Source organism: Primulina tabacum, chromosome 4, assembly GCF_025594145.1.
Source record: "Primulina tabacum isolate GXHZ01 chromosome 4, ASM2559414v2, whole genome shotgun sequence".
Classification (NCBI taxonomy): Eukaryota; Viridiplantae; Streptophyta; class Magnoliopsida; order Lamiales; family Gesneriaceae; genus Primulina; species Primulina tabacum.
Genome location: NC_134553.1, coordinates 43169421 through 43193884, shown reverse-complemented (window position 1 = coordinate 43193884; position 24464 = coordinate 43169421). Strand labels below are relative to the sequence as shown.

At 35.0% G+C, this 24464-nt stretch overlaps 3 protein-coding genes across 3 annotated transcripts; 2 read left to right on the top strand and 1 right to left on the bottom strand.

Annotated features, from left to right (window-relative positions):
* Window positions 1-2371: 2371 nt before the first annotated feature.
* On the bottom strand, window positions 2372-5263 carry LOC142543312 (protein high chlorophyll fluorescent 107). The gene is made up of 8 exons (XM_075650498.1): window positions 4624-5263; window positions 4274-4417; window positions 3886-4191; window positions 3742-3801; window positions 3404-3649; window positions 3172-3282; window positions 2909-3085; window positions 2372-2824 (listed from the first exon to the last, which is right to left on the bottom strand). Exons 1-8 carry the CDS (start codon window positions 5215-5217, stop codon window positions 2489-2491), a joined length of 1974 nt encoding a protein of 657 aa, XP_075506613.1. The 5' UTR covers window positions 5218-5263; the 3' UTR covers window positions 2372-2488.
* A 1945-nt stretch (window positions 5264-7208) lies between these two features.
* Window positions 7209-8228, top strand: LOC142541659 (protein TAPETUM DETERMINANT 1-like). Its single transcript, XM_075648137.1, has 2 exons — window positions 7209-7801; window positions 7885-8228. Exons 1-2 carry the CDS (start codon window positions 7618-7620, stop codon window positions 8196-8198), a joined length of 498 nt encoding a protein of 165 aa, XP_075504252.1. The 5' UTR covers window positions 7209-7617; the 3' UTR covers window positions 8199-8228.
* Window positions 8229-17134: 8906 nt separating this feature from the next.
* On the top strand, window positions 17135-23103 carry LOC142543311 (ATP-citrate synthase beta chain protein 2-like). The gene is given in 19 exon segments (XM_075650497.1): window positions 17135-17356; window positions 18998-19105; window positions 19231-19333; window positions 19531-19596; window positions 19675-19715; window positions 19718-19797; window positions 19952-20086; window positions 20405-20465; window positions 20562-20638; window positions 20762-20884; window positions 20886-20918; window positions 21013-21141; window positions 21240-21372; window positions 21458-21585; window positions 21782-21887; window positions 21955-22031; window positions 22190-22260; window positions 22350-22634; window positions 22735-23103. Coding segments are annotated over 18 exon segments (1824 nt in total). The 5' UTR covers window positions 17135-17356; window positions 18998-19005; the 3' UTR covers window positions 22811-23103.
* Window positions 23104-24464: the final 1361 nt, after the last annotated feature.

Here is a 24464-nt window from a genome sequence, read left to right as displayed (position 1 = left end):
CTTTTGTTTTTTCTAAAACAAGAGGAATCAAATTATACTTAGTCGGCTTACTTTTATATATTTATTTTTAGGAATGACGTGTTCAATCACTCGCATTTTCTTTTGTTATTGTTCCGAATATTCCTTCATTTTTATCTTGGTCATCTTCGTCACATTTAATATCTTGTATTCGGGTATTGACCGTCGACCAACCATTGAGCAAACATTAAGGTTCTAAAATTTTCATCTTTAAGATAGAACGTCTCTCATCTAATATATTTTATCTCATATTAAAAGCTTACTCCATTGTAACAGTTGAAACGTGATAAGTTAGAATTTCTTTGTTATTATAGACAAAATTGGATATACTTATATTTTTCGCGACCATCATTACAATATGTCGGAAGTGTCTTCGTCTGCATCACCAAAATCAAAAGTAGTAGTAAAATAATTCATAACTTCTTGACTAGAACTTGAGGATTCTTGTGGACGTTTCGTTCATTCACTTAATAAATTTTGTGTTTTGTAAATTTAGAAGTGATACTACTAGTGGAAGTGGACTGTGTTCCATATTGAACAATTTGTCTGTCATATTTAGTGTTATATTCATTATAAATATCATATAAATGAGTTCTAATATTAAACAAATCAATGAGGTAGATGGAATTGTTTCCATAGTAAATCTAAAGAATCATAATATAACGTCAGTAGTTCTTGTAAACCATCTAATTTAAATTTAAGATCTAAAACAAAAGCACATGTTTTACAATAATGACAATAAGAAGAATTAATCTGTTCGCCTTTATCTAAGCAACTACTAATAATTGAATTTGCAAATCTTTCGGTATGTTGTGCCACTTTGATTATCAAAACATTCATTTAATAACATTGTGTTAGGATCAGAAAGGTATTTATGGAAGAGGAATAAACACTTTCAAAAATTTTCGGGTTTTAAAAACTCACAAATTTTCAGCTGGTTAGCAACTAAAGTTTGGCTCTTAATTAACCAGGTGTAACAAACAACAAGTAAAAATATTTTCTAAATCCGGAAAGAGCATGTTAGACTTAGTGAATCAGTATACACGACTACCTTGTCAAACAACAAGATCGAGACAACAAGAATAAATAAATATTAAAAAAATAAATAAAACATAGTTTTTTTAATGTAAGTTCGAATGTAATCTTTATCTCTCTTTATTTCTAATTTATAAGAAATTCATTATAAGCCTTCGGTTTATACAATAACTTGTACAAACTCACTTCATCTGATAAAAAATTTAATCAACTGAAATTCTTAATAGCTCAACTACATTCTCAATATGTCAAGTGTTAGAATATATTATTGTTAGCTCTCAAGGATAGATTAATCATTTTAATCTTTCTGTTTTTACCCTAACTATATAAACATTAGTCTTTGTATTCTTTATTAAGTTAACATTAGTGCGGCTTGAATTTTTCTCTAACTCTCTATTTCTTCATGGTACCAGAGCCTCTATCTCATGGATCTGTCAATTGTAGAGAAGAACTGTTAATCTCATCCACAGCTTTCGCGGATCGAGGAGATGAATGCGGAAAAAAACCCTCAATTTTTTTAGGTCTAATTAATTACTTATACATTAATCAGCTAAAACTCTTACCACTTATTTTCAGTCCTAGTCAAACTCTAAGTTTCTTATTATCTTTTGAACTTCCATATCTAATTAGTCTTCTTCTCCTTACTTACATATTGTTAATCCAAACGCAATCTAAATGAATTCGAATTTTAAGATATATGACATGAGTCGTTTCTTTATAATGGACTTTAAGCATAAAGTCTAGTCTAGCTCAATTTGGGTCGACTAACTCCCAGACCTGTCTCGCCTCAAAACCCGACGGAGATAATAGATGATTGCATTTATGTACTCGTTTTTATTGGACAAATACATGGTAACATAATTAATATTCGCATAACTCAAATTTTTTTCAAAAAAAAAAAAAAATTGAAGAATACTCTTGATCAACCAAGTTACTTTAAATTGACGTATTAAACGCAAAATTTGAATCGTCCTGTCAACAATAGTATGTATATGCGTGAATGAACGAGCGAAAGTCAGTTGTGTTTGCTTATGCTTCTTTTATTAAATGACCAACGCTGATTTCATCAAAGCAGGTTTGATTCCGAGTGAACTTTTAGGACATGGAAGTCCACGACTGTTTCTCCTCGGGATGAGAAGGCTCGCACAGACAATGTTCAGATTTTTATTTGGCATGACAAAAATGGAAATGCTGGAATTCAATTTCAGTCAGGACATGGTTCTAACCCAAATTTGTTTTTTTTCAATAGATTGCTATGTAATTACGTTTTCTGCTATCGTCTTTTCTCGCGTGAACATGATGTTCTTGCAGCTTTCCGTTGTCAAAAATTAAACAATATCTTGATTTGCGTGGGATACAAAAATTTTGATACATTGCATGTCCGGATTATATGTTTATTACAAAACTATGAAGATAAAATATGTGGCGGATTTAATTAATCTGGTGATGTTGCGGTGTCTTTTCTCTCCGATCCCCTAATATTTGCCCAAGATTTACTACCTTTCGCAAGAGCGATTCGAGATGGCTCCAAATCAACGTCGAGTTTTGAAGGGTCCAAGAATAGTTTGTCTCTAATGAACCTATCCAAATTGAAACCACTTCCACTCTCCATATCAGTTGAAAAACCTCTGATATATTTGTCATCTTGAACGCTTACTGAATATCCATCAACTTTGTTTAAATTCAACAGTCTCTTTATACTATCAATAGCTGGATCGATGATGTCCAAGAATCCCATGATCCATGATGCATCATCCACAACTTCTGTGCGCTGTAGTAAACCAACAATCGGGTTTAAGCTCAAAAAAATCATCACAAAGTCGAAAACCCAAATCAGCACGCATACGAGAAGTACCTGTTGGAAGTAGAGGTTGCGGATTTCTTCAGCTCGTACAGAATTTCCTTGATCTTCTTCCAAAGATGCCCAAGTCATCCATGTTACATAGCTTTGAGAATTTATGTTCAGCGAAGATCTAAATAGTCTTCGAGCTGCTGATAGATTGCCAACCCTTTGCTCCAAAACACCCCAGGCCTACAAATGTACTGAAGAAGTGAAGATAAGAGTTGAAAAAGAAAACAAGTGAAAATAATAGCCAAAACTTGAATCTGTTCACTCGCCTGCAGGCAACGTGCAGCACTTTCACTATTACAATCAATCGATAGAGCCTTTTGGTATAACTCCCGAGCTGTGCCTAAATTTCCTTCTTTCCATTCCATCCAACCCCAAGCCTAAAAATCAGTGGAAATATTATCAATTGTCAGTAGCAGTTTCGTGTTGGGGGCATAAACGTAGGCCAAGATTCTCGCGTACACTAGAAACTAGAGATTGGGACATTTCATAAGTACTCACAATCCATACTGGTTGATGCCTTGGATCCAACTCAGACGCCCTTCTGAACAGCACTCGTGCTAAATTTGCTGTGGAGTACCTGTATTCCAACAATGCGAGTGATTGCAAAAGAACTGGATCTCTAGGATTCACTGCATGCCCTACTTTCAGAAGTTTCCTTGCTAGATCAACATTTCCTAGATTAGCTTCGAAGACTCCCCACACATGCCATGCAAACCTATTCTTCGGACTAGCCTGCACAGCTTTCTGCACCCAAAAACCCAAGGGAAGTTGAGACTTCAGGTGCAAAAAGAAAGAACCTCAAAGCAATCCAGAATCAAGGTCTCGAAGAAACAGACCTCAAAAAGTCTTCTGGCAGTAAGGTTGTTCTCCTGTTGTGCCTCAAGCTGAGCCCACGCCTTCAAAATAAGAAAACTCAAACATTAGTTCCATATCCATCACCAGCATGTTCAAATGGCACTAATTTTCTTTTCACAACTTACTAGCCAACTAGCACAGCTCTTCGTATTGCATTTGGTTGCTTGCCTGAATAAATACTGAGCCTGTTCATATCGCTTTGCTCTAACTTCAAGCAGTGCAAGTGTCTGGTATATATACTCATTCCCACCACAAAACTTGAGACCCTTTCCCAGAAGATTTCTCGCTTTTTTAATATTTCCTTGTTGCATCTCCAGAACAGCCCATCCATGCCAGGCTGCAATGTGCCTCTTATCAGCAACTGTGGCAGCATCAAATAAGTCTCTAGCCCTCCTTATATTACCCATCTTATTTTCCAGAACAGCCCAACACTGGCAAAAAAAGAAACATAGTATACATTTTTCAACTCGTCTACATGCAAATTTTTCTAAGAGATATAGACTCAAACCCAACCTGCCAAATGTAAGAATTTTCCCCTTGTGTAGCCTGACATCCCTTTTCATACACAGCTCTTGCTTCATTCATTCTTGATTGATTACTCAAAGCCTTCCCTAAGGCAACATAAGGCCTCCCATCTTCTGACCAGTAACTTATACACTTGAAGCCATTGCATGATTACAAAAGATTAAACAAATGAGAAAGACTCCAAAAATTCAATAAACAACATAATTCAATCCCAACTTTGGTTTAGCACAACTCAAACATCATAACCACAAAGTCAATGAAGAAAAAGAATTAAGGAAGGAAAAAAAGGTACCAATTACTCCAGATCAGAGAAATTATTACAAGTATCCATATTCTACCTTCTTGAGAATCTCCTCTGCTTCTTCATACCGATAATTCCGCACCAAAATCTTTGCTCTGTACAAAGCCAAATCCAAATTCACCAAAAGGGGTCTCTCAGAACTTGACACAACCCTCTCAGGCTCAAAGATCGGCATCTTCTTCGCGAATCTCGAGAGCCCTGCATCAATAGCCGAAGACGTTCTAAGTTTCTGCAGCTTAATAGCAATTGCAGAACTTTCTCCATCTCCGGTAAACTTCCCTTCTTCTTCTTCTTCTTCATCATCATCGGAAAACTCCACAACCGGCCTGCGAAAAACAAGCAACTCCTCAAGGGACTTCTTGGCATTCATGATCTCTATATCGAAATCATCTTTATCTTTCATTTCACTGTCGGTTCGTATCGCAGATTTTTGTGGCTTTTCTTGAAGAATCGGCGATGATGATGCTGATGATGATTCCTGCGCGTGTACATGATTTGAAAAGGGGTATGCAGAGGAGGATTGAAGAGTTCTCAAGGGTACTGGGAAACTAAATTTCGAGGAATTTGGAATCTGAGAAGGTGAAAGGAGAGTAAATTTAGAGTTCGAGGAGGGAGAAGAGAACAGTGTCATCTTCCTAACGGCTAAACTGTAGATACAACGGTGATAATCTTTCTTTAGACGAAGTTCTGCGCTGAATGACCGATATATCCTCGACTACTTCAGGCGGTAAAACGTAACGTGTTGTGGAATTGTGATACGACGTGGGCAAAACAGTATTTTCGTGTACTTAAACAAATGGACAAGAATTGGCCAGGCCGCGCGAGGCTCACATTCTATCCCAAAAATGTAGATTTCATTAGCCAGGTGGAGCCATTTTATTGGCAGGGAATGTGAATTTCGAAAATTATCTGCCCACTTGGCAGGACAGGATCCTCTACTGTGCAAATTTTTTTTAAAAGTTTTTTTTAATTTTTTTGGATTTTTTGTTTTAATCTTTTTTTTTACTTTCACTCAAAATTTTCATTTTTAAATATTTTTTTACTCTTTTTAAAATATATTATAATTTTTATTTTTCTATTTTTGATTCTTTTTTCGTTTTTCTATTTTTGATTTTTTTAACATTTTGTTTACCTCGTTTATTTTGAAAATAAAACATATTTTATGTTTCAATTTTAGTTCTTTTCGCATGCTTGATTCGTCCATTTTCATCAATACTCGAACAACATTAAAAATTTGTGTTTTGTTTTCGTCATCAATCAATTCTACCAAAAAACATCGAATTTTCATTAACCGTGATAAACACTTGGTTCTACAAATAAGAAAGAGGGAAAAAAATTATAATATATTTTAAAAGGAGCAAAAAATATTTAAAAATAAAAAATTTGAGTGGGAGTAAAAAAAAAGATTAAAACAAAAAATCCAAAAAAAAAAAATCATAAAAAATTTTAAAATATATATATGAAAGTTTTTTTAAAAAAACTTTGTGGCACGTTATCCCTCTACTGTGGTGATACCACACCTGGTCCCACTTGGCAAAACAGCCCAATGCAATTCATCTCCATATTTATGCTGGGAAAATGTGATCAAAATCTTGGAAAAATTCATCGATGATATACACCAACTATTTATTCCACTCTATCCTTGGGTATTCATCTAATAGTTGTAAATCCATACACGTATTCAAGATATCTTTTGGCAAGTTGGGATCATCTAAAACCAAACGAAGAAAGTGAAATTAGTTAATTTTGGACCATGTAGAATTTTGACCAAAAAAAGAGGGTTACGTTATTGTAAACGGACCTATTTGTTATTTTGTTTTTGCCATGAGCTCCACGAGATTTTAGACGAATTCAAATTCGCTGTTTTTTATAATTTTTTGTTTTGTCAATAAATCGGTCTAAAATGTTCGGAATTCGATTATGATCTGATTTTCTTATTTGTTATGCAAGATAGAATCTATAATTATGTTAATTTCGGTTTTTCCATTTTTGGAAATGTTTACCCATTTTTATTTTGGTGAGTCATTTCTATATAAAGAAGCATGCTTTTGATATGATGATGTTACTTTTTTTTTTTTTTTTTTTATATTGTAATTTATGGTATGCTTATCGAAGCCAAAAAAAAGGCCCCGAAGGGTCCTCGTTCTTGTTACTTCAGATGAAAAATGTCCCACCTGCACTCTGTCCTCTCGGAAGATACCCACTTTTTCTTGGAGGGATTTATGGGGACACCAAGATCTACTTTTTTCACTGTTAAAAGTTAAAACCATAAACCATTTGCAGAATTGCTATATTTCACTTGCTTTAGCGTTTGGGTACAAATTGCAAAAGACCCTTTTGGATTTATAATAGATACAGCAAGTACAAACATAGGATTTGATGTTACAATACAGTATCCACGTGAAATTGACATTTAAGGTCCCTATAACCTAAGTCAAGGAAAGAACAATATGAAATTTCAGAATCCTACTTAAAAGTACTAAAAGTTGAACCAGCAAAGCGACTTAATACTTGAGAAGCTATTCCAAAGGCCTTGACATAAATTCAAGGAACATAGAAAACAAAACGCCTCGTTGATTAATTAATGTTTTTGTAGTAGTTTTTTAATCTTCTTTTCTCCTTCCAAGACAACTTTATTGAGACAATTAGCTGCATTATGTCTAACCTTCCTTCTGTTCTTCTTCCTAGGCTACCTTGAATGAAGCGACTTATGCTGTAAAAAGCAGTTGAAAAACCCACAGACACAGCAAAATAACCTTTTGAGTCGCACATTTAATGACCATCTTCCTATCCGCCTCCTGTTTGATGTCGTATAAAAACGTTGCTTACAAACATATCCTTCTACCTTGTGTATTCTAATTCTAAAGAAGCAAAATTTCAAGAAACCAACGAATTATATATCTCTGCAGACGGAGAAACTAAAGGAAAAGACCCAAAATTTGGCCTCAACTTTCTTGTAGTTCATGCATGATACCAAGCTTGTTTGCTTGATAATATTCTTCCATGCATGGTGAATCAAGAGTCTTGATCGATGAATACTTTTTGTCTCTTCTTTTACTTCTTCGTGCTCTTAGTTCTGCTCCTGCGCGATATCGATATCGGGCTTCCATTCTCCTTAGCAAATTTTACGCATTTTGGCAGTGAAGATATCAACAGAACCTCAAGTATGAAACCAGAAGATGTACACTATAGACACAGAAAGCTCATGTTACATGGTAAGTTACTATCTCCGAACTTTCTCTACACACTAAAATGATAAATTTTGTTTTAATATTCTGTGTTTTATGCATGTACACAGAATACACAGAAGGGACCTGCAGGAATAGAGATATAAGCATTTCACAGAGCAGATATTCAACAAGTGGGATCCCACAGTTCACAGTTCAGATCGTGAACACTTGCGTTTCTGGCTGTGTTCCTTCCAACATCCACATCAGCTGTGGCTGGTTCGCCTCCGCAAGACTAGTGAACCCAAGAACCTTCAAAAGGGTTTCTTTCGATGACTGTGTTGTTAATGGAGGAAAGCCATTGAAGAATAGTCAGATAATCAGATTCACGTATGCTAACTCATTCATGTATCCACTTGAATTCAAGTATGCCACCTTTTGCTAGCTAGTTGAGCCTAATTGACAAGGAGGAAGATTTCTGCCTTTTCCTGTCTTATAGCAATGTTGTAAATATGTAGTGTTTGCTATTAATCTCAATATGTTTTCATTAATGTGTATATAAGTGGTGTCAATGCAACGCAATGCGTCCGTACCCAAAGAAAGTGACAAAAGAATGAAACTTGGGAGACGTGAAGAAATTCTCTTTTTTGTCTCTTCGTTGATTTTTCTCTTCTCTCGAGTTGTGAGTTTTGATGTCTACAACACGATGTGGGCTAAGATATTACTAAATAATTTGTCCATCAATTATGAGGAGAAGGATGGATTGGGGACCAACCAATATAATTCCTCTGCAATTAATCCTTAGTGAAATGGGTTTTTGTTCGTTCAAATCAGCACAAGTTAGTATACGCAGATCACATAGGATGCATATGAACCGACTCGACCTCAAATACCATATTACTCGAGTTCGAACTTGATCGAGTAATCTATTTCAAACTCAAACTTGACTTGTACTTGAGAAGATTGAAAGTTTGAATTTTGGAATATAGATTTTGAGTTCGAGCTTGAGTTTAGGCATATATTGATAAAAATATCCTTATTTTATATTTCTAAATACAAGTACAAATATTTGAAACTCGAACAGAACTCGAAAAAATACCCGATATCCATCAAATTAAGTTCGAGTCAAGTTTTAATCGAGTTGTTCACGAGCACTTGACTCGCTTGCACGGCCAATGTTATCACCAGTATTGTCTCAAAACATTACTGATTAATAAATGATATCTCCACTTTGAAATTAGTATTTTCATTTCGGCCTGGTGGACGGCCTCTGGTCCCAACTTTCAGTATTCTAGCCCACATTTATTTTTATAACAAAATCCGCTGCTAATTAATTGTGCCCTCACTCTTATATTAGATATATTGTATCAAATTTATTAATGGACTTCTCACTTTCAGATTTCCATAATCCTCCTATTTTTTGGTAAATTATAATTTCCAGATTGAATATTGTTAATGGTCCCTCCCTACAAACACTCCCTTAGGTGAGCCTAGTATTTTAGTAGTTTTGATTTTGATATCCCCTAATTATTTTAGGAAAACTTAGCATCAATGTCAAAACAAGTAGGTGGGTGGTGTTGCAGGTCAGGCACCATTTTGGTGGATAAAGATATTTCCAACCCAGCTGATCATTTATTTTATATAGTGGGATGAATTGATCAGACAATTCTAACTCTTTTAACAGCTCCGGCGGTAGTACTCTTGTTTTGGAAGCTTATTAATAGTATAGTCTTTCTTAGCTGAGCCTTCGACATAAAGATTATGGCATTGATTCACATTTTTTTATAATACTAGCATGAAAGCAAGTGCATTCGCAAGTGAATCCATAATTTATATATCAAAAAATTAAATTAACAATAGATATAATTTTTACTCCTTGCATTACGTGATCTAATCTGTTAAACAACATTTTGTTCAGAAAAAAGTAGATTCAAAAAAATGATAAGAATTGAATTTGAATTGATTAAGCAACATAAGAGTGTAAATAGAATGATATGAATGTATTTTAATTAATTAAGCAATATAAGAGTGTAAGAAACATTTTGATATATGATGTTGATATTTTTATATCCCATCAATTAATTGATAAACATGCTCATCAAATAAAAAATATTAAATCTTGAAAATCTGAAATAATGCTTAATTATAATTCTTGAAATAAGTAAGAACATGTGACAACAATTGTTCATGATAGGTTATATTTTAGACTAAAACTATGTGAATATCGTAAATTCGAAATCTTTCAAAAACCGGTAAAACCCGCATGTTGTTAGTCAATGAGATATATAAAAATAATACTAAAACATTATATTAGCTAAAGAAAACCTATTAAAATAAATTGCATTTTGAAGAAAACAACAATATATTGACTAACAACAACATATATGTTGTTAGTCAATGAGTTAAATTGTTCCTAGAAATATTCACAAATTCCTCTAAACTCTCCGGAGATCTTAGAGATATCTAAAAGATGATACATAACTTTGACAATCAGCTATACTATGTACGACGTAAAATTGAGGAAATCCTTGAGAAACAAGTAGAAATTCTTGCAAGATTAAAATATATTCAAACAAGAATCCAAACTCTAGAACGTCAACCAAGTTCTAGTAAAAAGATCTCGGAAGGAAGGTTACCAACATCTGTTAATACTGAACCCTTATTACACCAAATAGGGATGATCAAGGTAATGCCAAAATATTTAACATACAAAAAAAAATGATCAATCTAATTAAAATTGCCTCGGAAAAGAAATTAAACTGATGACAATTATAGAAAAAATTGGTCTAGAAGATCTTCAAGACCTTACAGAGTTTTTTGTAAATCTCAAAATCGTATATATGAAGATGAAGATAATACGGGGTGAACCTCCCTTAATAACTTGGTCATCTTCCCATGAACCACCAATGGAAATTGTGAGATCTTATAATACAAATATGAGAGGACTCCAAAAAGATTTCCATGTATGTGGAGAAGCACCCCCAACAAAAACAAGGTCAAAGAGACATCAAATTCACTTGCACCAAATACCCTATAAGAAGATTATTTTAGAACCAATACATCATTATGGGGTTGTGATTAACCTCGATGTACTGGACTTCAAGAACATAGAAGACCTCATAGATGACTGGATCTCGTCTATGAGAACTGCAGTTTGATCTCAACAAAGAATGATTCATCAAACTTTTAGAAATGAGCCTGATGTGATCAGTCAAAATTGCACGAGACATGACTTCGACAGAGACCAAAGAGTCAGTCCTGACCGGAGAATCTCTTAGTGTGATAGCCGGAAGAATGACTACCCTATTTAAAGCACAATTTATAGGGATAAACTATTTTAACAGTCAAGATATAAAGAAAAAAAAGAAATATACCCAATCTCTCTATAGTCTTCAATTACATTACATTTGTTTAGTGGATGAATATATTATATTATTTACTAAATATAGATGGAATTAATGGGTAGAAAAAATATATATTAATACGGCTCTTCTTCGCAAAAATGTCAAGTTCTTGGAGAGAAATGTTAGTCAGAGAATATACATCTGGCAATCCAGATACCATGGCACGAAAGGCCTCTCTTCTCAAATAAAAAATGGAAGAATGGTATCATATGATAATATTACAAAATAATTACAAACGATTGAGAGATATTAATAAATGTACTTCTTTATGTTGTAAAGAAAATGATCTTCCAACAATCATCGAAAATATGCCACAAAGACAGAAAAGAAAGAGCTTCAGATCTCATCTTTATGCCAAAAGTGGAAGAATTGGAATTATTTCTTGGAAATCAAAAACAATATGGATTAGACAAAAAGCCAGATTTTACAAATTTGGGAAAAAAATTGGATCATCAAGAATTAGGTTGTCATCCCAAGCATCAGACACATCTTGAAGCACCAGATGAACACCAACAAAAAAAACTTTCAAAAAGATATCAAACTCGAGCTATTGACAATTTTAAATATTGTAATTGATATAAATATGGAGCAAAATATCATAATTCGATCAACCGTCCAGAAAAAGATAGATAGGAAAAAAACGCTTCGAACCAACTCCAGATATTGAAGAAGTGGTTTATACTAAGATCTAGTTCAAGTATATAGGTTTGAAGATATTCATTCAGACGAGAGTATTATGACGAAGAAGAAATATTGAGTCAGGAGGAATCTGATATAACATAATCAGAATCTAACTGAAGACGAGGTGTTTCAGCACGAAATAGATGAAGAATTTTTTATTTTGTTTAGCCAGACAACAATATCTCATAACATGGTCAGAAAACTCATGAGGAAAAATCCTAGCCTACAGAGATATTGAGGATTCTCTGTAGGATAGATAGAACAATTCATAGAAAATCTTGGCCTAAGAAACAGAAAGCATCATTTAAACTATAAGGTTTTCATAATGGAAATGAAAATCTAATAGAATTTACAGGAAACCGGATGAAGATGCAATTAATTTCTTCTGAAAAATTAAAGATGAATTGAAAAACTCAAGATATAAGTAGCACGAACCATGTCATGGATTCATACCAGAGCAACCCAGATTATGATGAAAGTTATTTTTAAATAACGAATAGATTCATCCGTTGACATTGCTATATGCGATAAACGAATGAATAATCTTCAAGATTCAATACTGAGAATTTTTTATTACAAATGAGTTTATTGAAATACCAAAAATATATGGAAAAGTTGCTCGGATATTTTATTCAGAATGAACCGAGTTTCCTTTAATATAGGAAACAGATATTCAGATTCAAGACAAATCGATTCTACAAATGAATCAAAGTCATAGACTGAAATCAAGAAGACTATCTTGTGAGGCCCAATACCTAAACTAGGCCCAGTCCATTACCATTTAATTATAATTACCCAAATCCATTTGATAGAAGAATCAGATCGCTCAATCCAGAAGCTTTTTCCCCAGCCTTGCATCCCGTCGTTCTCTTCTTTTCTGCAGCAAGCGTGCAACGTCCCAGCGGCCAGATTTTTTGTCCAGTAGGTTAGCAATCTTCTTGCTTCAGTATATTAGAGTATTTCTTGCCATGAATCGGTAGTTATCGAGTTTGATCGGTCCTATTTCCAGCAACTGTGCGTGAGCTTCGATTCGGATTTAGGTAAGGTTTTGGCTTCGATTCTTGGTTGTTTTTGGTGGATTAGTTTGAATAAGTGAAGTATTAAGCTTTTTCCCTAATTTCCAGCTCGTTTTTCAGATCGTGAACAGTGTTTCCGGTGACTTTTCCGGCGAGCCATTTTCGCAATGATCACTGTTATGTGTTTAAGCTTCGTTTCTTGATGTATTAAGCTTGAATTCAGATTGTATAAGGGTTTTATAGGCTATCCAGAAATTGATTTTTAACCGCTCCGATTTAATTTGTTTTAGTCAGTTAGAATGCATTATATTGAAGTGTATAGCGAATTTATATTGTAGATTTTATCGTTAGACGAGTTCATTCGATATTCCTTAAGAAATTATTGTGGTATTGTAAGCTATAGTTGAGGTACGCTCAAACCTATATCATTATGACGCTTATATTGGCGTGTAAGAATATTCGGTGAATGTTGTTTGCTATTATGTGCCTTGAATGTTTAATCTGATGCATTCATGCATTAATTGCATTGGCATAACATATTGAGCCTTGACTCCTTTGACGGCTATTTATGTTGATTCTGTTGAGATATATTGAGTCATCAGAAGGACGAGTGGGTTAGGATTAGCCACATTCCCAGATGACAGCTAGGGACGAGCGACTTAGCTACTCGCATTCCCGATGCTACGTGTGTGGGTCCCTTAACTCCTAATCGTTATTACAACACAATCTGATTAGGGTTAACTATTTACAGCAGAAAACGAGTTTAAAATTTTCTTTACAATGAGCCCGAAATATTTCTTCTATAATTTAAATACTAAAATAGTATTTCATCTCATATCATAAACATGCCCACACGAACTCAAAACCAATCATATACAAACAACTCATATCCTCGGGACATGCCCCAGTATATAGATACATATACATATATACTGGGAACAAGACATAAACATAAAACCTCAGCCCAAGCTGTGGCTCCCTCTAGAAGTACCATCTCCGGTCTCCTGATATCCTGGAGTACCTGTCATTGTCCACACACAAAGACAACAACAGCCCCCCTTGGGGGTGAGCAAAGCTCCGTATGGAACAACCATCATATATGCCACAAGTATCTAAACAATGATATATGGTATGCAATGCATGTATGTCGTGGAGATATCAGGTCAATTGCCCATCCACTGAGCACATGTCAGAATCAAACGAATCGCTATCAAATCAATGCTCGAGCTGGCACACCGGCCTCAATAAGGGATACTCGTATGATAGTGTCGACGAAGCGCCATCAAATCCCAAATCTCATATCAATCGTCGGGGCCACAAATGTCTATGCTTTAAGGGTCATATAATACCAAACATAGCATTGTGTTCACAAACCCCAGAATCCAATCAAATCATATCAGGGTATCCAAGGATCATAGCTCAACGTGCATGTCATGTATCGATGTATGCATCAAACGATGTGTGTTAACAAAACATTTATTTTATACATCGATATTCAAATCTCAATGTCATGTATGCCACATAAACTCAACAATTAAGGCATATAGATACATATTCTTAATCCAATCAGTCCAGTCAATCCAACATATATCATATAATACAGATACATGTCGTATGTTATCCGGTCGCAACATACCTCGATTCTTCGTTCCAGTTGATGTAGATTGAAGATATCAATATAATAATCTATCTACATCAATAACATATTTATTTCAATCAATTACATCATTCAAATTCATCAATATAAGTTTCAAATATCTTTTGAAACTTCAAAAATTCATATCAAATTCAAATCATATCATATTAGTTTCTTGTCGATTATTCTACCGCATATATTCATTAGAATTAATAATAACTTACAAATAATTATTCAATCTCAATCATACGATTAAAATTCTCTAATTATAATAAATTGGGAATAATTCAAAATAACATCACTATAATCATCTATTCTTCGTTAAAATAATACATTATTTAACAATCTTCAATTCCAGTATGATTTAACAATTTATCGGATTTATTCCAAAAACTGACGAATTTCAAACATCACCAAAGCTATAAAATTTATACCTCAAATCGAAGATCTCGTGTCAACGATCCCAGAACTGAAGTCGGTTCGTCGATTGGATAAACCGATAAGTCGCACGGTCGAAAAGAAAAAAATCAAAATCCTTTCTTCTCCATTTCTTTCCTCTGTAACTTTCAACGATGATAACTTTTAAAGTTATCTTTTTTATTTTTTTTATATTATAATATATTATATTAATAAAATAATATAATATAATATAATATATATTATTTAACATTTTAACATCGGTACATCTTTTTGGACCAGTCAAAAGATCAAAATTTCAAAACTCAAAACATGAAACTTCTATATCTTTGAGTTTTCTACGTTATATCCAAATTTCAAATCATTTGGACTTCATATGATCAAGATATGTCATATTTCATTCTTAAAAATTAATTCATTATTTTTCAAATTATTTACCAAAATGTCATCAAAATAAATTGAATATTTTTCAACTTATTTACAAAAATCCCATCAATACTATTTTATTTTCGGAGTCTCACAATGTGCATGGACGAGCGGCGATTTGATGCTGTATTCCTGGCACGAGTGGCCACTGTTACTGTTGATGATGCTATTCGTTTGGACTCCATTTGGTATCCGTTATTCCATTGTTACCATTCATGCATTGCATATCATAGCATTTACTTGGTATTATTACATGTCTTTTATATACGTCGTAATTTTATTTGTTTGTCGTACTGGGATCCGACCCCTGTTTTTCTTTTTATGTTGTGGTTGTTTTTGATGTCATAGCAGGTCATTCCAGGGAATTTGACGCGTCTGGTGGAGCGTCAGCGAGTGGTACCCAGTAGTCAGTTAGTTTGTGTCAGAGTTCCCAGATATCTATATATTATACTGGTTTGATACATTTGCCAGGGAGATGTCCTGTGTAGCTGTATGGTGATATTTTTATGTTGTTTGGATTTTATTTGTGGTATGTTGTGTCTAGTCCTGGCCAATGCGGCTGTAAGATATTTGTTTGGTTGATTGTGAACTTGATGTTATTTTCGAGCGTATATTATTGTTGTTGTGTTTTGAGATTTTTGGGATGTCCTACTTACGGGGAGGTCATGCCGAAATCTCTGTAGGCCCAAATAATCGTTTTAAACTCGTTTTCACTGTTTACACCAATTAAAACTTGTTGGTTGGTAATTAAATATTAACTAAGTGCACGGGCCCTGACATATCTTTTCAAGGAGATAGAATAACAAGCCACATGTGGGGAAAACACCTGTCCAGAAAGCCCAATAGGTAGTAATAAGTTTTTCGACAACAATAAAACTTAGATTTCCAGAAGGTTTGGATATAAATCGAAATAATGGTTAATATTACAAGAAAAAGAAATCGATTTCCTTGTAATAAATACTATATAATATTTGAAACAACCCATGATGAGAATTTACCAAAGAATTATCAATATGGTTGAATTGGAAGTTCATATCAAATGAATATGAAGAAAAAAATCAGATCAATTGATTTTTGGGTTAGAGTTTTTCAAAGAACACAAATCTTGAAAACATCTAAAAAATGAAATGCTATGTATCTGAAATTTGTCACATAATTAATCATATATATTCTCATTTGAGTAACAGAATAATATACAAGTCTTAGTTACATGACGAAATTGTCACATGAATGAAAACCATATATCATAGTCATCTCCACAACATATGGGTCCTAGTTACATGGAAAAATTACTACATGAATGAAGTCTTCTCCACAACTTTGATGGGTTAGTTTATTAACACAGAACAAGTAGAATTTGAAAAGGTTTTATGAAGCAAGAACAAATGCAAAAATATCTAACAGTGACGTTCATCGTATACAGTCAAGCAAAGGAGACTTGCCCGACCGGCCCTGTGGGAAACGTGAGATTTATGCAAATGTTGATATCAAGAAAAGTATAATAAACATGTGTCCTATTCAAAATCGGATGGCAGCAGGAATTCGTTGAGGAAATGTAAATACACCAAACCGGTCCCCATGAGGCTTCCCACCACTCCACCCACTCACCACTCTTTACCACTCTTTCAAGCTTTCTTTCTCCATCAGTGACAGTCCATTAAAAAACCCCAACAGCTACCCGCACACACAACGTATAAATGGTAACACGCACAAACACCCTCACTGCGTGTGTTAAGTACACTAGCTACCTGCCAATGGCCCCTTTCCACGTCATGAATTATCAGTTGGAGCGAATCCATTTTCAATCCCCCACAATAAATAAATAATTAAATGTATTGCGAGCATACCTTCTCTTTAACAACAAATACCAAACACTCACCAATAAACAATTCTTCCTATATATAGTACATCCACTCCCACAGCAAATTCGCTTTTATTCCTCTATACACTTGTCCTGCAACATAAATCATCGTTCGTGTTTCGTTCACTGGTAGAGAGCTGAATTGTTTTCTTTACACGGAAGGTATCTGCATTTTCTTGGATTTCGTGTTCTTTGTTCAAGTTTTGCCTTTTCTAATCAACCCTTGTTTCATTGTGGATTGTTTCTAAGTTTGGGATTGAAAGATCTGTTTTTTAGTCATTTTAAGCGTTGATCCTTGATTCCCATTAGAGTCTGTTATAGGGAGAGGGATTTGATGTGCCAGATCTCTGTTACTGTTTTGTTCGATGTTTTCGAGGGAACATTCCTTGATTGGTTTCCTTTTTGTCTGACTCCAAGATTTTAAATTTCGGCCCAAAAACAGATCTTTCTGCTTTCTTAAGTGCCCTTTTTTTTTAATTGATTTTTGGTATACTGATCCCTGTGCCTGCGGCCTTTAGGTGTGTAAAGTAAGATCCATTACTCGGTTGAAATGTTAAGTTGAGTCTGCAGTTGATCATTTACATAATCATGAAGTTTTGTTTTTTTTCAACTTCATCACTGTCATAGCTTTTGCTGTTGCATTTTAGTTTTTTGATCCATGGAGTGAGGATGTCGTTCGTTTTCTTCTTTCTAGGAATTGAAAACTATTTACGATGCATTGAACTAGATCTTGTCTTTTCTGTTATTGGAAGTGATCGTCTCTGTTGAAAACTAAAGATGATCTTGAAAAATGGTTGCTGAGCTCTTGCCACTTTATTCAAGTGTAGAATCTATTGTTTATGATTAGCTGGAATTAGCGTCCACCAAAGCTCTGTAGTTATGCTTTTTGTGGCTTATATCGACCCCTGCGCCTCATCCGAGGATGAAAGATCTGCTAGTTTTTACTTTTTATTCGCTCATCTTTAGCTTAAGAATAAATTTGGTCCCTCATGTTTACAATTTTCAGATGTGGCCCCTCAACTTTACAAATTTGAACACATGATCCTTGCTACCAACTTCTTCCAAATCTCTATCCTTTTCCTAGAAATTTGATGAGATAGTATATTTATCCTCAGAACTTATTTAGCCCCAACGTATAGTAATTAGTACAATTGGTTCCTAAAATTTTTGAATTTGAATTGGGTATGGTCCATTTTTTTTTGTTACAAAAATCCTAAGACCAACCTATTTGCAGGAGCCTTTTTGCAAGAAATTTGGTTTGTTCATAATCAATTTAAGTTTAACTTTTTTCATTGATGTATTTCACCCAAAATGGAATAAAATGTTTAAGGGATATAAGTTCTTTGGTTATGTTAGTTGTTACAATTGGTCTCTCAATTTCACTGTCATTTCCATCAAAATCCTAAAGAAGAACCTGTATGTCACAGATTTGGTTGTTTTGCAGCAATTTCCATGATGCTAATTGAGAGAGACAGCTGAATGTTCTGATAATGTAATAGCATTAAGAATCACGAGCAAAATACATTATCGATGATAATTTTACTTTAACGAAATGGTAATAAATAATAAGGCTGCTAGATCACCCGATTTTCCAGGTAGAGGTCAAGACTTGAAACTGGAAACTAGTTATTGTATACACAAGCCTATAAAACAATTTTCTGTGCCTCATGTCTTATGAGCATGAATAGTTTTCTTAATTTGTTTCTTGTCTTGCTTGTTCCTTCAGCTTTAATTACATTCGGATGTAAGTTTTGTTATGGGAATGCTTATATGCTGATTTATTTACATGAATGGGCTTTCCAGGTAACATTATGGCAACCGGACAACTTTTCTCGAAAACAACACAAGCTCTATTTTACAACTTCAAGCAACTGCCAATTCAGCGGATGCTTGATTTTGATTTTCTTTGTGGTAAGTATAAGTTATTTATCTTGGCTAGTCTATTTTTAACAAGCTATCAAGTATCATCTATTCAATGAAGTATGGATTTCAAGTTGTCTCATCAATAAATTTATCTGCTATTTTTGCTTATACAGGCAGAGAAACACCTTCTGTTGCTGGAATTATAAATCCTGGTTCTGAGGGTTTTCAGAAACTATTTTTTGGTCAAGAGGAAATTGCAATTCCAGTACACTCAGCGTGCGTTTAGTTTTCCTTTCTCTTTTTTTTTAATCATTATTTACTTGATATGTGAGTTTCCTAGGGAAAAACCTTTAACATCAACATTAGACATCAAAAAATTCAATCACCCTTGTGACATCTGTATCGCACTCATATTTTTCTTTTGAACTTTTACCATTAGATAATCTAATGTAAATTATATTCTTTCTTTGTAGTATTGAAGCCGCTTGTGCCGCACATCCCACTGCTGATGTATTTATTAACTTTGCATCATTCAGAAGGTTGTTCTTTAAGACTTACAAATGTGTGAGCTATGTTGCTTCTTTTATGGCCTGCTAACTGTACTTCCATTGTTGCAGTGCTGCTGCTTCATCTATGGCTGCTCTCAAACAGCCAACCATAGAGTTGTTGCCATAATAGCTGAAGGTGTCCCTGAGTCAGACACCAAACAGTTGATTGCTTATGCTAAAGCAAACAATAAGGTAACTAATTTTATCAACTCTTTTCGATGTATCGTTTTAATATACATGCAAGAACAGTATTCTCTATTACGTGCTTGTTTTGCATATTACCTCGTTTGCTTCGGATTTGTGAATGTTATGGAAAATGTGTTGATGACAAAGATGCGTGTGCCAGGTTGTCATTGGCCCAGCTACAGTTGGAGGTATTCAAGCTGGAGCTTTCAAGATTGGTGATACTGCTGGAACAATTGATAATATAATTCAGTGCAAACTGTACAGGCCTGGATCTGTTGGTTTTGTCTCAAAATCTGTGCGTAATCATTACAAAGCCTCCTTCCTTATGTGTGTAGCTTGCGATTAAGCCTAAAAGATCTGATATTCTTAATATTGCTGACAAGTTAAATTCTTAAGTCAACAAATGGACCTTGTACCTATTGATTAGTGGGTTGATTTCAATCAGTTAATCATAGTTGGGAATTGAGAAACTGCTTTGTAAAGTTAATTGCCGTACTTTACTTTCTGCTGCGTCTGATGAAGCTCTGTAGCTGTGGTCAAATCTTATCAAGGTTTATTCAATTATGCATCATCAGACCGGCTCGATTTCTGAAGATAAGGTCTTGAATTTCAGGGTGGTATGTCCAACGAGTTATACAACACAATTGCTCGTGTCACAGACGGAATTTATGAAGGTTGGACGCTTTTAACCACTGGACCCAAGTCTGGTCTTGTTATATTCTCCTTTTTGGGATCAGATCATAATTTTCAATTTAACTGTGAGTATGTAGGAATTGCTATTGGAGGGGATGTGTTTCCTGGATCGACACTTTCTGATCATGTACTGCGGTTTAACAACATCCCTCAGGTATTTGTGATATTCCATAGCTGTTGTTTTCTGAATGTTTTTTTATTAATTTTTTCCTCCAAAGACTAGGACATGAATAACAGGACATTTTGTTTTCGATCTTCATTTATCGATTGAAACCAGGTTAAAATGATGGTCGTTCTTGGGGAACTTGGTGGACGTGATGAATATTCCTTAGTTGAGGCACTTAAACAGGGGAAAATCAACAAGCCCGTGGTTGCATGGGTTAGTGGAACTTGTGCGAGGCCTCTTCAAGTCGGAAGTACAATTTGGTCATGCTGTAAGCTAATTCATCTGTCCTCATTGTAACATTTTCTCTGATTTACAAAAATCTCTCATTGTAATTTCTATCCAAACTCTGTTTTAATTATCAGGGGGCCAAGAGTGGTGGTGAGATGGAGTCTGCTCAGGCAAAGAATGAAGCACTCAGAGAAGCTGGGGCTGTTGTTCCCACTTCTTATGAAGCATTTGAAAGCACAATCAAAGAAGCGTTTGAAAAATTGGTAAGCTTTACATGTCTTCAATAGCATTCTTATGTTTCTCACGTGGTAAATTTTTTCTCCACAGCTGATTGCTTAAATATTTGGTTCCTGTTGGTTAGGTTGAAGAGGGTAAAACAGCTTCAGTAAAGGAGGTGATACCGCCTCAAATACCCGAGGACCTTAATGTAGCCATCAAGAGCGGTAAAGTTCGGGCTCCGACGCACATCATCTCCACAATCTCTGATGATAGGGGTACGGAGTCTGCTTTCTTATTCTCTATTATTGGCACCCTCTGCAATGGATCAATGCTTGAACGTAAACTTTTACTCATTGGCAGGTGAAGAACCAACCTATGCTGGTGTTGCAATGTCCTCCATTGTTGAACAGGGATTAGGTGTGGGCGACGTCCTTTCTTTATTGTGGTTCAAACGAAGTCTTCCTCGCTATTGCACACGTTTTATTGAGGTGATTTTATATCTTATCTTTGTGTTCGTTCCTCAGGCCTCAACCTTTAATTACTTCATGCAACATTGTTTTGAATTGACCCTAGGAAAGGGTCATGTTCACAGTTTCCTTTGGTTCATTTTCAATTTTCTAACCCATTTATAATTTCTGTTTGGACTTACGCTACTTTTCTTCAATACCTATATTGACATGCCAGATTTGTGTTATGTTGTGTGCTGATCATGGTCCCTGTGTCTCTGGTGCTCACAACACCATAGTAACGGCTAGGGCTGGAAAAGACCTGGTTTCTAGTCTTGTTTCAGGTCGGTCGAATATTAATGAATATCTTCTACGCGATATGAACTGAATATCTAATTTTTGAAACAACAGGCTTGTTGACTATTGGTCCCCGATTTGGTGGGGCAATTGATGATGCTGCACGATACTTCAAGGATGCATATGAAAAGGTGAGTTATAATTGTTCGTGATCATGGCTCAAGCATGTCAACCTTAGTTTTTAGCTTTTCCTTCTCCCTTTTCTTGATTTAAAGTGGCTTTAGCAGATTTCTCTCTTCTCTAGCTTCTCTGTGATATATTGACGGCTTCTGATGTTCTGTATTCTCAGGGTCTGACGCCATATGAATTTGTCGAGAGCATGAAAAAGAAAGGCATTCGTGTTCCTGGTATCGGGCACAGGTATCGAAATTCTCTACTTGTCCAGTTCTTTGAAGTAGTTGTTTCAATTCGAACCATAATCTGGAGATATTTCTTTTGTATTAAAAAAGAATCAAGAGAGGCGACAACAGAGATAAGAGGGTGGAGTTGTTGCAACAGTATGCACGCTCTAATTTTCCGTCTGTGAAATATATGGAATACGCTGTTGAAGTTGAAACATACACCCTCTCAAAGGCCAACAACCTAGTACTCAATGTTGATGGTGCCATTGGGTCTCTATTCTTGGATCTCCTAGCCGGAAGTGGCATGTTCACTAAGCAAGAAATCGACGAGATTGTTGAGATCGGTTATCTCAATGGTCTCTTTGTGCTGGCTCGCTCTATTGGTCTCATTGGGTGAGTTTAAAGTGCAGGAAAATACTTTCTGCTGCACATATATACTTATATTTTCTTTTCTACCAACAATTCATATGCCATTTTTTCCCCTGAAATTCAGGCATACATTCGACCAGAAGAGACTGAAGCAGCCGCTGTACCGCCATCCATGGGAAGATGTACTCTACACCAAGTGAAACTTTTACACACAGAAACAGACTATATTCGGCCTCCTCCTTAAGAATGCTCATTCTTGTTCAAACTTTTCTGTTGTTAATCCCATTTTGAGTTGATTCTCTATCCGTACCATTTTAATAAGTTTTAGTCATAGTCATTAAGAGGACATTGTTTTGCAAGCGCCGCGTAGAATCAATGGTCATTTTCCATCGCGAAGAGTTTGTGTATTGCACAGAAGAATCTGAGTTAAGAGTATTTTGTCTATTCTCTTATCTGCATAAATTCGGCATCTCTAGCTGTAGCCTTTCTTTTTGTTGTTGCTTCTTTATCTTTTTTCTGTTCGTGTGGTGAATTGTGCATTTTGTCCCACTTTGTTAATGTTGTGTGTGTGCTGTAGTCGGATGCTGCTACAAGTATTCAAGTCACACACATATTCTGTAGCATATGCCATTAACTGGTGCTATGGTTGTTTGAGGTCTAAAACCAGGATCTCTTTCACTTGACCCAAGAAAGAAGTTTTCGAACCTTTCGATCATCTGCTGCCCATAAACATCGACCCTCGTCCTCGATTTCTAATTATTCTGTTCGTCGCTCGTCTTTGTACTCAAACCACAAGCATTAGGATGGTCTCCTCAAGGATTCCATATCACAAGTTAGTCCCTTTTTGAGAGAATGTATCTGAGATGAGAGATTACAAAAGTGGAGATGATTATGGTACAAATTTTAAGCGAGCCCACCTCAAGAACATGATGCACATAAGATAAGATCATAAAGCACAGAGAGAGGGTGAATTATCATGGCACAAATTTGAGATAACGTAAGAAGTTGATTGGAGGTCAATTGATGTACAAATTTCACGTGGGAGACTATGGTCTGAAAGGGAATATAGCACCCCGTGTTTGTCCCACCCAGTGCTCTTGCCTCGTGCTTGTGCTTTCCAGTTTCCACTTCCTTCCATGTCCATATTTGATCAAACCAAAACCCAAAAAATCCTTCTTGCTTACTTTTGTAAAAAACATATTTTTAACACGATCTGATTCAGAAAAAATATTATTTTTAAATACTTAAATATTATTATCCGTCTCACGAAAAAAAATCAATAAAACCTTCTTCAATGAGTAAATATTTTGTCAGCCACATGTTGGCTAGATTCAGAGTACTACTAACAGTTTTTCTTTTGGCAAAGTTTGTGACAGGACAAAAGTACTCTTTAATTTATTATTACTATTTAATGAAAAATATCTGCGTACGTAGTAAATACGTGGAAAAAGGTTATCCCAAAAGGCCATAAATATCCCGGTTGATGTCTAATCTTAAATTTGGGTTAGAATTTAATGAATTAGTACAATAAAATTAAACAAAAGTTGTGGATCTTACATTTTGAACGTGGCATGATTTCTCTACACAGACACATTGTCCCCAATCAAAAATCTCAACCTTCTTACCTGTTTCCCACTTCTCACTGCCAATGTGTTCTTGCCAAATTGACTTGTTTTATTTTAATATATATAATATAGTTTGTGAGACGGTCTCATGAATCTTTATCTGTGAAACGGGTGAACCATACCGATATTCACAATAAAAAGTAATGTTCTTAGCATAAAAAGTAATATTTTTTCATGAATGACCTAAATAATAGATCCATCTCACAAAATACGACCCGTGAGACCGTCT